Source organism: Lynx canadensis, chromosome D1, assembly GCF_007474595.2.
Source record: "Lynx canadensis isolate LIC74 chromosome D1, mLynCan4.pri.v2, whole genome shotgun sequence".
Taxonomy (NCBI): Eukaryota; Metazoa; Chordata; class Mammalia; order Carnivora; family Felidae; genus Lynx; species Lynx canadensis.
This window is the reverse complement of record NC_044312.2, coordinates 100,004,515-100,018,345: the sequence shown is the minus strand read 5'-3', so window position 1 is coordinate 100,018,345 and position 13,831 is coordinate 100,004,515. Positions and strand designations below refer to the sequence as shown.

Sequence of the window (13,831 nt, the reverse complement as noted above, 5' to 3'; positions counted from 1 at the left end):
CTTCAACTCTTGATTTTGGCTCAGGTCATGCCCCCCCATCAGGCTCTGTGCTGACAGGGCAGAGCCTGCTTCGGATTCTCTCTCTTCCTTTCTCTCTCTCTGCTCCTCCCCTATACTGATCACAAGAGTTCTCTCTTAAAATAAATAAACTTAAATAATACAGTACAGCAAGCATAGCTAATATTTTCATGCAGAAGAATATTATGGTAATATGCATATGAAATTAAGAAAAATTCAGGGGCGCCTAGGTGGCTCAGTCGGTTGGGCGTCCGACTTCGGCTCAGGTCATGATCTCGCGGTCTGTGGGTTCGAGCCCCGCGTCAGGCTCTGTGCTGACAGCTCAGAGCCTGGAGCCTGTTTCAGATTCTGTGTCACCCTCTTTCTCTGACCCTCCCCTGTTCATGCTCTCTCTCTGTCTCAAAAATAAATAAATGTTAAAAAAAATTTAAAAAAAATTCAGAGTGAGCTCTGAAGTTAGATCAGTTGACTACTATGATAGTCATTGATATTTCAGCATCATCTAGGAAAGGGTAATGTAGCTCCACTGATGAGTGTCAGAAGTCTGTAAATTGGCTAAATTCTACACTCAGGTGTGTTTTCTTGGAAGAGGGTCCATAGTTTTTATTATATTTATTGTTAGTAGTTTCTGTAACCAAAAGGATTGAAACACTGTTCAAACGATGTTTTGAGGCAATAGTAGACTTATTAGAAAAATAATAGTTACTGTTTGAAGCTTATCAAGTTAAGTTTATACCTAAGAAATAATTTTCTACCTAATGTAGTTGATTTGCACTATAAATTGTGTGGCACCATCCATTAAAGGTAAGCCTATTGAGGTTTCAGCAGCCAGCACCCCTTTCAGTAAAAGACTGCTAAAGACTATGGCTTCAAAGAATGTCCTGGTTTTATTTTATTATTTTTTTTAATTATTATTTTTTTTAATGTTTATTTATTTTGAGACAGAGACAGAGCATGAACGGGGGAGGGGCAGAGAGAGAGAGGGAGACACAGAATCTGAAACAGGCTCCAGGCTCTGAGCTGTCAGCACAGAGCCCGAAGCAGGGCTCGAACTCACGGACCATGAGATCATGACCTGAGCCGAAGTCGGACACTTAACCAACCAAGCCACCCAGGCGCCCTAAGAATGTCCTGGTTTTAAATAGCTGTATCATCTCAATAGTAGTCTGGGTTATGGTCCTATGAAGCTTTTGTTTGTTTATTTATTTTTTTTTAAGATTAAGCAAGTTTACATAATATTAGGACTTTATTTTCAGTATCAGCTCTAAATTCATTCCTGTTCCTTATCATTGATGGACTAAATTTTCATAGGTGTGATTAGAACTTAACATGCATCTCATGGCTTGCTTTTATCTTCCTTTTATTCCTTTAGTGTTTAGTTTTTGTCCCGTTAGCATTTTTGCATGTAATCCTGTAATCTGATTAATCATAAATTAATATTGCATGAGGTTCCATGCTATAATTTGTTTTGCCAGTCCCCTATTTGAGAGCATTTGAGTTGTTTACAGCTTTCATTATTTAAATGAAGTTGCCAGAAGCTTTGTGTGAAATTTTTTTTTAGTTATTCCTTGGGGTTGTATTCTCAAAGATGGGATTATCTATCTTAAAGAAACTTGGAGTTTTGTGGCTTTTGGTATGTGTTACCAGATTATTCTTAAGAAATAACCAATTTAGGGGTACCTGGGTGGCTCAGTCGGTTAAGCGTCCGACTTCAGCTCAGGTCATGATCTCACGGTCCGTGAGTTCGAGCCCCGCGTCAGGCTCTGTGCTGGAAGCTCAGAGCCTGGAGCCTGCTTCAGATTCTGTGTCTCCCTCTCTCTCTGGCCCTCCCCCGTTCATGCTGTGTCTCTCTCTGTCTCAAATAAACATTAAAAAAAAAAAATTAAAAAAAAAAAAAGAAATAACCAATTTAGGGCACCTGGGTGGCTCAGTCGGTTAAGCGTCCAACCTCAGCTCAGGTCATGATCTCACAGTTTGAGTTCGAACCCTGTATCAAGCTCCATGCTGACAGCTCAGAGCCTGGAGCCTGTTTCAGATTCTGTGTCTTCCTCTTTCTCTCTGCCCCTCCCCCACTCGTGCTCTATCTCCGTCTCTCAAAAAGAAATCAGTGTTAAAAAAAAATAATAATTTATGGGGGCTCTTGAATGGCTCAGTTGGTTGAGCATCTGACTTGATTTTTGTTTCGGTCTTGATCCCAGGGTCCTGGGATGGAGCCCCATGTCGAGCTCTGTGCTGAGCTTGTGGCCTACTTAAGATTCTCTCTCTTTTCCTCTGCCCCTCTCCCCTGCTCATTCTCCCTTTCTCACTTGAAAAAAAAAAAAAAAAAACCTTTTTAGGGCATCTGGGTGGCTCAGTCAGTTAAGCGTCTGACTTCAGCTCAGGTCATGATCTCACAGCTTGTGGGTTTGAGCCCCGCATTGAGCTGTGTGCTGACAGCTCAGAGCCTGCTTAGGATTTTGTTTCCCTCACTCTCTGCCCCTTCCCCACTCACACTCTGTCTCTTTTCTCAAAAAATAAATAAACATTAAAAAAAAATCTTTCTAGTCAGCTTTGAATATTTTAGAAATTTGGGGTGCCTGGGTGTTTCAATCGGTTAAGTGTTTGACTCTTGATCTCAGCTCAGGTAATGATCTCAGAGTTCGTGAATTTGACCCCCAAGCTCTGCATCTAGCACTGCGGTGATGGTGTAGAGCCTGCTTGGGATTCTGTCTCCTCCTCTCTGTCCTTCCCTACTTGTGCTGTCTCTTGTGTGCACTCTCTGTCTCTCTCTCTCTAAATAAATAAATAAACTTAAATTTTTTAAATTGGTATTTAGTGCAAGAACTTTACCTGTATGCTAAAGATAATCAAAGCAAGATTGATAGGACTAAAACAATGAATGTGAACCCCTATGATAAATGAAGCAACTTAATGTTTATTTTTAGGGGATCTCATGAATTCATTTATGGAATTATGATACAACTAGGTTTTACTTCCTAATAAATCTGTTCATTTACCAAATATTTACAGAGAACATAAGCTGTTGCCAGACCCTGGGAAATTTAGTCTTAGTGATAGCTGAAAAGTTGGCTGGAGTTTAACATTTAATGTATCTGTTACAATAAAATTAGATGTAAAAAGAGAATATATACTTAATTAAAATTTTTTTTAATGTTTATTTCTGAGATACAGAGAGACAGAGCATGAGTGGGGAAGGGGCAGAGAGAGAGGGAGACACAGAATCTGAAGCAGGCTCCAGGCTCCTGGCTATCAGCACAGAGCCCGATGTGGGGCTCAAACTCACAAACCGTGAGATCATGACCTGAGCTGAAGTCGGACACTCAATGGACTGAGCCACCCAGGCGCCCCTATGCTTGCTTAATTTTAACATTAGAGTGGCCACAGGTCGTAGAGAGGGAAATGGCATACATAGCAGCATTACAGAAGCTATATCTGATACCTCTTAAGTTTGAGGAAGACATTGAAGATTGGTTCTGGCTGGGTTTTTGTTGTTTGTTTTGGTTCTAGCACTTTGATTTCCATTATAATTAGTCCCTTCTTGTTTGAGGAAAAATTGGAAAAGATTTTTAGCTTTGAAAATCTGTTTCATCTATTAAACCCTAATTGGCTTTGTTGCTTCAGATGGACACATAAATCAGCAAATTCCTTTTTTTTTTTAATGTTTATATATTTTTGATAGAGAACATGTACAAGCAGGGGAGGTGCAGAGAGAGAGGGAGACAGAATCCCAAGCAGGCTCCGAACTGTCAGCACAGAGCCCAGTGTGGGGCTCAATCCCATGAACCACAAGATCGTGACCTGAGCCGAAATCAAGAGTTGGAAACTTAACCAACTGAGCCACCCAGGCACCCCTACGAATTCTAAAATCAGGATTTACTCTGTGCTATTTTGAAAGAGGATGAGGTTGATTGATTGTGTATTTTGAGAAGGATGTCAAGTAGCTATGTGGATGGTTTTATTAGCTCTAAATGCACATTATAATTTCTATCTCTGTGGTAGTTCAGTGATGACTCATTTTGAGGCTGTGTTCTAATCTGTAAGTAAACTAATTGTAAACTCTGACTGAAGAACAAGGTCATATTTTTCTTCCTGGAGCATACTGGCATTGTTGTCACTAACATTTACCATTTTCTTTCTAGGAGGTCTGTGCTTACTTGGTGCATATGCGGACAGTGATGATGATGAGAGTGATGTTTCAGAAAAACCAGCACAGTCCAAAGAGACAAATGGAAACCAGTCAACCGATATTGATAGTACATTGGCCAACTTCTTAGCGGTTAGTGGTGCTTTTGTTTGGCTTTTTAGCTATTGAAGCCACTTTGGGACCTGGATCTCAAGTGGTTAGCCTGCTTGTCAGTTTCAGTGTTTCCATCTTCTTTCTCCCCTTCCACATCTCTTCCTTAGTCCCTCCCCATCCCAGTCATCTCTTTTTTGTAAAGGTTGTAAGGAGGAGAAAAATGGAGAATTAAAGTGTTTGGGGATCTTTTACATAATTGGAAATTGAGAGTTTTGATTTAAGCTGAGAATTGATCATACAGAATATTTTTTATGATGATTGTCATTTTCTCAGTGTTCTAGTTTTGAGGTTATTAATGCATTTGTTACTATTTCCATACTAAAGGAGATTGATGCTATAACAGCACCTCAGCCTACAGCTCCTGTAGGAGCCTCTGCTCCACCTCCAACTCCACCTAGACCAGAGCCAAAGGAATCAGCAACATCTGCCCTTAGTTCTACCACTTCAAATGGAACAGACTCCACTCAGACAGCAGGGTGGCAATATGATACTCAGTGTTCACTTGCAGGAGGTAAGTTTGATACTTTGATTTTTTAAAGAAGTCTGAAGTGTAATTTTCAAAGGTGTTCTAGGCATTGAAATTCCCAAGGATGAAAGCCCATATGCTTTAGCAGACTTAACCAGTTGCAATTTTATGCCAAGTGAATAATTAAAGCCATTATTTATTTTATTTACTTGTTTTTTTAATGTTAATTTTAGAGACAATATGAGCAGAGGAGGGGCAGAGAGAGGGAGACACAGAATCCGAAGCAGTAAGGCCATTATTTTAAAGGTTCTTTTTTGAGGGCACCTGGGTGGCTCCGTTGGTTAAGTGTCTGAGTTTGGCTCAGGTCACAATGTCATCGTTCATGGTTTTGAGCCCCGTGTTGTCAGTACAGAGCCTGCTTTGGATCCTCTATCTCCCTCACTCTGCCCCTCCCGCTCCCCTCAAAAATAAACACTTAAGAAAACCCAAAAAATTCCAGAATCCTTAAATAATTCTTTGTCTTTTTTTTTTAATTTTTCTAAATGCTTATTTATTTTTGAGAGAGAAATAGAATGTGAGTGGGAGAGGGGCAGGGAGAGAGGGAGACACAATCTGAAGCAGGCTCCAGGCTCCCAAGTTGTCAGCACAGAGCCCGACATGGGGCTTGAACCCATGAACTGTGAGATCATGACCTGAGCTGAAGTTGGACTCTTAACCATCTGAGCCACCCAGGCGCCCTTGTCAAACTTTCTTAAGTAATTTATGCAAAAATGATTTGGGAAGGAGGAGTTAGACCTCCAGGGGACATTTGACTGTGTCCCTAGACATATTTGGTTGTTACACCAAGGGGTGGGGAACTGTTAGTGCATCTAGTGGGTAGAATCCAGGATGCTAAACACTACATGGGACTACCCTCACCACAACAAAGAATTATCCAGCCCAAATGTTAACATTGCTAAAGTTGAGGAACCTTGTGTTAGATTGTTAATAGCTTTAGAGCTGAGTTGGGGTATAAAGTGAGAATTGTGGAGAAATTTATGCTTCCTTTTTTAATTTTTAAAATTTTTTATTTTAATTCCAGTATAGTTAACATACAGTGTCATATTAGTTTCAGGTGTACAGTATAATAATTCAAGATTCTATCCATTATTTTGTGCTCGTCAAAGTGCACTTCTTAATACCTATCACCGATTTCACCCGTTTCCCCTCCTCCTGCACCCTCTAGTAATCATCAGTTTGTTCTCTATAGTTAGTCTTTCTTCATTTGTCTCTCTTTCTTTGACTTTGCTCATCTGTTTTATTTCTTAAATTCCACATGAGTGAAATATCGTATTTGTCTTTTTCTGACTTACTTTTCTTAGCATTATACTTTCTAGCTGTCTGCATTGTTACAAATGGCAAGCTTTCATTCCTTTTTATGGCTGAATACTATTCCATTGTGTATATACCACTTCTTTGTTCATTTATTTTTTTTTTTAATTATTTTTTTTTTCAACGTTTATTTATTTTTGGGACAGAGAGAGACAGAGCATGAACGGGGGAGGGGCAGAGAGAGAGGGAGACACAGAATCGGAAACAGGCTCCAGGCTCTGAGCCATCAGCCCAGAGCCCGATGCGGGGCTCGAACTCACGGACTGCGAGATCGTGACCTGGCTGAAGTAGGACGTTTGACTGACTGCGCCACCCAGGCGCCCCATTCTTTGTTCATTTATAAATAGGTACTTGGGCTGCTTCCATAATTTGTCTATTGTAGATTATGTTACAATAAACATAGGGGTGCATATATACTTTCAAATTAGTATTTGTGTTCTTTGAATAAATGCCAAGTAATGCAATTACTAGATTGTATAGTAGGGTTTTTTGTTTTTTTTTTTAATGTTTGTTTATTTTGTGAGAGAGGGGGTACTTGTGCATGTGCTGGTGAGCAGGGAAGGGGCAGAGACAGAAGGAGAGAGAATCCCAAAGTAGGCTCTGCGCTGTGAGCACAGAGCCCAACACTGGGCTCAATCCCATGAACCCATAAGATCATGACCTGAGCCAAAACCAAGTTGGACACAACGGACCGAGCCACCCAGGCACCCCTATTTTTAATATTTTGAGGAACCTCTGTACGGTTTTCCACAATGGCTGCACTGGTTTATATTCCAGCCAACGGCGTGGGGAGGGTTCCTTTTTCTCCACATCCTCACCAACGCTGTTTCTTGTGTTTCTGATTTTAGCCATTCTGACAGGTGTGAGGTGACACCTCATTGTATTTTGACTTGCATTTCCCTGATGATGAGTGATGTTGAGCGTCTTTTTCTGTGTCTGTTGGCCATCTGGATGTCGCCTTTGGAAAAATGTCTGTTCATGTCTTGCCCATTTTTATTTGGATTATTTGTTTTTTGCTTGTTGAACAAGTTCTTTATATATTTTGGATATTCGCCCTTTATCAGTTATATCATTAATAAATATCTTACCGTATTCAGTAGGTTGTTTTTTAGTTTTGTTGATGAGAAATTTTTGGTTTTTAAAATTTGTCTTTCTTCTAGTTGGAATTGAGATGGGAGATTGGCAGGAAGTCTGGGATGAGAACACAGGATGCTATTATTATTGGAACACACAAACAAATGAAGTGACTTGGGAGTTACCCCAGTATCTTGCCACCCAGGTACAGGGATTACAACATTACCAGCCCAGGTAAGAATAGACTTACAGAAGAAATTATCTAGGAAGAAGTTAGAGTCTTTCTCTTGTTGATAATGTTTGCCTTTTGTTTCTCTTACTAAGTGTACATATATATATATATATATATATATTTTTTTTTTTTTTTTCAGTTCTGTAACAGGTGCTGAAGCTAGTTTTGTGGTTAATACAGATGTGTATACAAAGGAGAAGAACGTTTCTGTTTCCAGTAGTAAAAGTGGACAAGTCATAGCCAAGCGAGAAGTCAAAAAGGTAAATTACAACATATCTCATTTGCTTGCTTGCATACTTATTTATTTCTTTATAAATGCTTATTTATTTTTGGCGGGGGGAGGGAAAGAGAGAGGAAAGAATCCCAAGCAGGCTCTTACATGGGGCTCATACCCACAGACTGCGAGATCATGATCTGAGCTGAAATCCAGAATTGGACGCTTAAACGACTTAGCCATCCAGATGCCCCTCATTTGCTTATTTTAAATCTAAAGAACTTGACTCTTGCTCTGGCACAGGTATAGAAGCTTTCTGTTAGTATTTTATAACTGGATGTGAAATAGGACAAATGTTTCTTAAAGCTTTATTTGATGTTTATGTTTAATATGTAGCCCTTATAACAGTTACCCAGTTCATTGGTTCTTCTGGAGCTTTAGGGTGCTACAGAGGCTCATTGGGTCATCATGAAAAGGATGTGGGAGCAGCCAAGCAGGCAGGCTTCAGATCTCCTCTAGTTCAGAATAGTTCTATTTTGGGAACCCACATGTTTTTTTTGTTTTAAGCCGAAATCTAGTTGGACACTCAACCCACTGAGCCACCCAGGCTCCCCATATCTTGAATTTTTAATTTTTTTTAATGTTTGTTTATTTTTGAGAGAGACAGAGCATGAGTAAGGGAGGGGCAGAGAGAGGGAGAGATAGAATCCTTAGTAGGTGGTTCTGAGCTGTCAGCTTAGAGCCTGACATGGGACTCAAACCCACGAACTGTGACATAATGACCCAAGCCAGAGTCAGACGCTTAACCAACTGAGCTACCCAGGGGCCCCATGTATCTTAAATTTTTAAATGATGGGTTTAAATAGGAGGTATATTAACATATATTTTTAGGGGGTGCCTGGCTGGCTCAGTCGGTATAGTATGCAACTCTTGGTCTCAGGGAAGGGAGTTCAATCCCCATGTTGGTGTGGAGTCTACTTAAAAATACATACATACATACATACATACATACATACATACATACATACATACATAGTTTTGGAACAATTTGGTTTTTACAACTCCAGGCGGGAGATAGACTATTTTTCTTTTGAGGTGGATTAAATACTATACCAGTGAAGGAAGTGAGCAATACAGGTATAACAACACATTTCACTTTTCTCTTTGTCACTTTCCTAACATACCTCTGAAGTTATGTCATCTTACAAAAGAGGGTAGAGACTTATCCAGTTACATAGCTGACAAAACTTAGATTTTATTTAATTGTTTAAATCTGCTTCTTGCTAACTTGCCTTTTGACTTGGGAGAATAGGTGGAAGGATATGTGTGAATCGCACCCAGAACTAGGTTCTAGTTCAAACACTGCTTTCCTCGTATGGAAAGATCCCAAATGTCCATCGATGGATGAATGGATAAAGAAGATGTGGTAGATATATACAATGTAGTATTACTCGGCAATCAAAAACAATGAAATCTTCCCATTTACAGCTACAGGGGTGGAACTAGAGGGTATTATGCTAAGCACAATCAGCCAGAGAAAGACAAATATGACTTCACTCATATGAGGAATTTAAGATACAAAACAGATGAACATAAGGGAAGGGAAGGAAAAATAATATAAAAACAGGGATGGGGACAAAACATGTAAGACTTCTTAAAAAAAAAATTTTTTTTTTTACATTTATTTTTGAGAAGCAGAGCACAAGTTGGGGAAGGGCAGAGAGAACGAGACACAGAATCCGAAGGAGGCTCCAGGCTCTGAGCTGTCAGCACAGAGCCCAATGTGGGGCTTAAACCCACAAACCATGAGATGATGACCTGAGCCAAAGTCAAGACACTTAACTGACTGAGCCACCCAGGCACCCCAAGAGACTTCTTAAATATGGAGAACAACAGAGTTACTGGAGGGGTTGTGGGGGGGGGGGTATGGGCTAAATGGGTAATGGGCATTAAGGAATCAACTCCTGAAATCATTGTTATACTATATGCTAACTAACTGGGATGTAAATTCAAAATAAAACAAAAAAAAACACTGCTTTCCTCAAGTAACAATGTTTGCATTTTACACTTGTAAGGAAAATGGTACAAATATATATACTAGTCTGTTGGCCGTTCGTGGTTTTTAAGAACATCCCATGGTTGGGGCGCCTGGGTGGCTCAGTCATTTAAACATCCAACTCTTGATTTAGGCTCAGGTCATGATCTCACGGTTCATGGTTTGGAGCCCCACATCAGGCTCTGTTCTGACAGTGAGGAGCCTGCTTGGGATTCTCTTTCCCTCTCTGTCAGCCTCTCCTCTGCTTGTACATGCATGTGCTGTCTCTCTTTCTCAAAATAAATAAAAAAGAAGGTTGATAATTTAAAAAATATATATATATTTATATATCCAGTGATTGAGGGGTGCCTGGGTGGCTCAGTCAGTTGAATGGCCAACTTTTAATTTCTGCTCAGGTCATGATCTCACACTTCGTGGGACTGTGCCCTGCGTTGTGCTTTGTGCTGCCAGTGGGGAGCCTGCTTGGGATTTTCTGTCTCCCCCTCTCTCTGCCCCTTCCCCCCTTTCAAAAATAAATAAACATTAAGAAAATAATATGCACTAAGTGGTGCAGTTGCTCTGGAAAACAGTGTGTGAAGGTTCCTCAAAAAATTAAAATAGATCTACCCTATGACCCAGCAATAGCACTGCTAGGAATTTACCCAAGGGATTCAGGAGTGCTGATGCATAGGGGCACTTGTATCCAATGTTTATAGCAGCACTTTAAACAATAACCAAATTATGGAAAGAACCTAAATGTCCATCAACTGACAAATGGATAAAGAAGATGTGGTTTATATATACAAGGGAATACTACTTGGCAATGAGAAAGAATGAAATCTGGCCATTTGTAGCAACAAGGATGGAACTGGAGAGTATTATGCTAAGTGAAATAAGTCAGACAGAGAAAGACATACCATGTGTTTTCACTCATGTGGATCCTGAGAAACAGAAGACCATGGGGGGAGGGGAAGGGGGGAAAAAGTTACAGAGAGGGAAGGAGGCAAACCGTAAGAGACTCTTAAATACTGAGAACAAACAGGGTTGATGGGGAGGTGGTGAGGGGAAAGTGGGTGATGGGCACTGGGTGTTGTATGTAAACCAGTTTGACAATAAATTACATAAAAAATATGCAGTGATTGAAAAACAGTCATTTTTAGCATGAACAATTGTGTGTGTTATATTTATTCAGGTAAAGTTTTTTTATTTTTTCATTTGAAAAATAAATGAGATTATTTTATTTATAGGAAGTAAATGAAGGAATTCAGGCTCTCTCAAATAGTGAGGAGGAGAAGAAAGGGGTGGCAGCATCACTGCTTGCTCCTTTGCTGCCTGAGGGAATAAAAGAGGAAGAAGAGAGATGGAGAAGAAAAGTAATTTGTAAAGAATCAGAGCCAGTTTCCGAAGTGAAAGAAACCAGTACGACAGCAGAAGAAGCAGCAACAATAATAAAGCCACAGGAAATTACATTAGACAACATGGAAGATCCTTCTCAGGAGGATCTTTGCAGTGTTGTTCAATCTGGAGAAAGTGAAGAGGAAGAGGAACAAGATACCCTTGAATTGGAGCTGGTTTTGGAAAGAAAAAAAGTAAGTTTTTGTTAAGTACATTTTTTCCCCTATTACTGTCACACTCTGGGGTCATTGTGCTCTGTTTATAGCCATTACTGGGATTTTGTTTTTCTCAACCTTTTGTCTACATATGTTTAAGCTGATGCAATAAAAACCTTAACTATCGAGTTATAGTTTTTTTGGTTCCTGATGATGCTTTTGATAGTTGACTAATAAAGACTGACATTGCTCTGATTTAATGATAGCTAGATACAGTGAGGAATGACTATCTTTGATTTAGACTCTTAACAAATGAGCATAGTAGATTCTTAGTGATAACTTGGTTTTTAAATTAAAGTACAGGTTGACTTCCAGTGATCACCTGTGGCGTTATTTAAATAGTTAAATGGGTCTTGTAAGATAATAGATTAAGAGAAACTCATAATTTCATGTGCTTCCTTTCAAAAAAGATGGTCCTCAGGAAATTTTCTTGATTGAGAAGTTGATTTTTACAATTTTCTGCCCTGATTTTTCTTTTTCTTTTTCTTTTTCTTTTTCTTTTTCTTTTTCTTTTTCTTTTTCTTTTTCTTTTTCTTTTTCTTTAATGTTTATTTTTGAGAGAGTGTGAGTGAGCCAGGTAGAGGCAGAGAGAGAGAAGGAGAGGGAGAGAATCCCAAGCAGGCTCCATACAGTGCTCATCATGGACCCCCACACGGGTCTTGATCCCACAACCACGAGATCATGATCTGAGCCAAAACCAAGAGTCAGACACTTAACCAACCAAACCACCCAGGTGCCCCTGCCCTGATTTTTCTTGAAACAGTTTTGTCTGCTGTTTGGAGTATGAATCAAAAATGTAACAGGTGTTATAACAGCAATATCTCCTTTAAGCTTTTCCACTTTTGAAAAATTTAAAGCTATCAGGGACAAGCTACGTTAGACTCTATTGTGTTCATGTACTAGAAACTTTGTCTCAGTGAATTTCTAGAACCTTTTCCCTTTCAAATTGGTATTTGTTAACTACAATCATGAATAAGTGCTGAGTAACGAGCATAATGCTTGGCGCTGATGGAAAAAAATGTATTAAATACTTCTGTCCTCAAAGGATTTTAATTCTGATAACGCACAGTTATCATTCTTGGTCTCACAGATGCTTAAGTGTTGACGAACAGGTTATAACACTCTAACTTTGTTGTCATGTTCATTGTAGGCAGAGTTACGAGCCTTGGAGGAAGGAGATGGTAGTGTGTCAGGGTCTAGTCCATGTTCTGACATCAGCCAGCCAGCATCTCAAGATGGAATGCGTAGACTTATGTCTAAAAGGGGGAAATGGAAGATGTTTGTTCGAGCTACCAGTCCAGAATCTACCAGCCGGAGTTCTAGCAAAACTGGACGAGAGACTCCAGAAAATGGGGAAACTGGTAATTCGTGTTTTACGTTAAATTTGTAGAGTTGAAAGATACAAAGGGGAAATCCTTAGCCTTGTTTTGTTTTGTGTTTTGTTCCCTTTTCAGCAAGAAGGAGGTAGCACTTGCATCCTTTTATGGAAGTGCTGGAAAGGGAGCTTCCTTTCACTTCTTTAACTGCTCTGTGAAAAGTAGAGAAGTGAAAGGAAGCTCCCTTTCCAGGAGCTTTGGTTGGGGATTCACTACTGATTGGGGACTACCTCTCCCTCAAAAACAGAAAAGCAAGATTCACTCCCTTTTTAAAAATCTTGGTACAGTAACTGCCTTATCTGTATTTTTTTTAAACATTTTATTCATTTATTTTTGAGAGAGAGAGAGAGAGTAGGACAAGCAAGGGAGGGACAAAGAGAGGGAGACACAGAATCTGAAGCAGGCTCCAGGCTCTGAGCTGTTAGCACAGAGCCCAACGTGGGGCTCGAACTCACGAACTGCAAGATCATGACCTGAGCTGAAGTCGGACGCTTAACCCACTGAGCCACTCAGGTGTCCGCTGCCTTATCTGTATTAAGTCCATGAGCTCTCATTAGCTCACTGTTTCTGTTTGTAAGCAAGGCAGGCAAGGACTACCTCTGCCAAGCCCAGCCTCCTCTCTGTTCTCTCTCTGGTTTTTTTTTTTTAAATTTTTTTTTTTTCAATGTTTATTTTTTATTTTTGGGACAGAGAGAGACAGAGCATGAACGGGGGAGGGGCAGAGTGAGAGGGAGACACAGAATCGGAAACAGGCTCCAGGCTCCGAGCCATCAGCCCGGAGCCTGACGCGGGGCTCGAACTCACGGACCGCGAGATCGTGACCTGGCTGAAGTCGGACGCTTAACCGACTGCGCCACCCAGGCGCCCCTCTCTCTCTGGTTTTTTGTTTAGATAGATTAGTCTTTTCATGAGGACCCAACTTATCTCTATTCAGGGTAATGTAGTAGAGACCCTGCTGCATCTTTCCAATCTGTTAATAGAACAAATATCTTAATCTCCATTTGACCCTGATTCTTTAGTGGAAAATTAGCAGTAAGATTTGAGCACTAGACCTTAGTTTGGTGTACTTAATGAAAGATACTTTTATGGGTTATGGTCAAAATACGATAAATAAACAAAAACACAGTAATAAGTAAAT

At 40.0% G+C, this 13,831-nt stretch overlaps 1 protein-coding gene across 2 annotated transcripts in view; it reads left to right on the top strand.

Moving 5' to 3' along the window:
• Positions 1-13,831, top strand: part of FNBP4 (formin binding protein 4) — a 44,727-nt gene that overhangs the window by 3,423 nt on the left and 27,473 nt on the right. For both annotated transcript variants that reach the window (XM_030333970.1, XM_030333971.1), the window contains exons 3-8: positions 4,158-4,294; positions 4,640-4,826; positions 7,313-7,460; positions 7,598-7,718; positions 10,955-11,296; positions 12,468-12,678. In XM_030333970.1, coding sequence (XP_030189830.1) covers positions 4,158-4,294; positions 4,640-4,826; positions 7,313-7,460; positions 7,598-7,718; positions 10,955-11,296; positions 12,468-12,678 — 1,146 coding nt within the window. The remainder of the gene's footprint in view (positions 1-4,157; positions 4,295-4,639; positions 4,827-7,312; positions 7,461-7,597; positions 7,719-10,954; positions 11,297-12,467; positions 12,679-13,831) is intronic.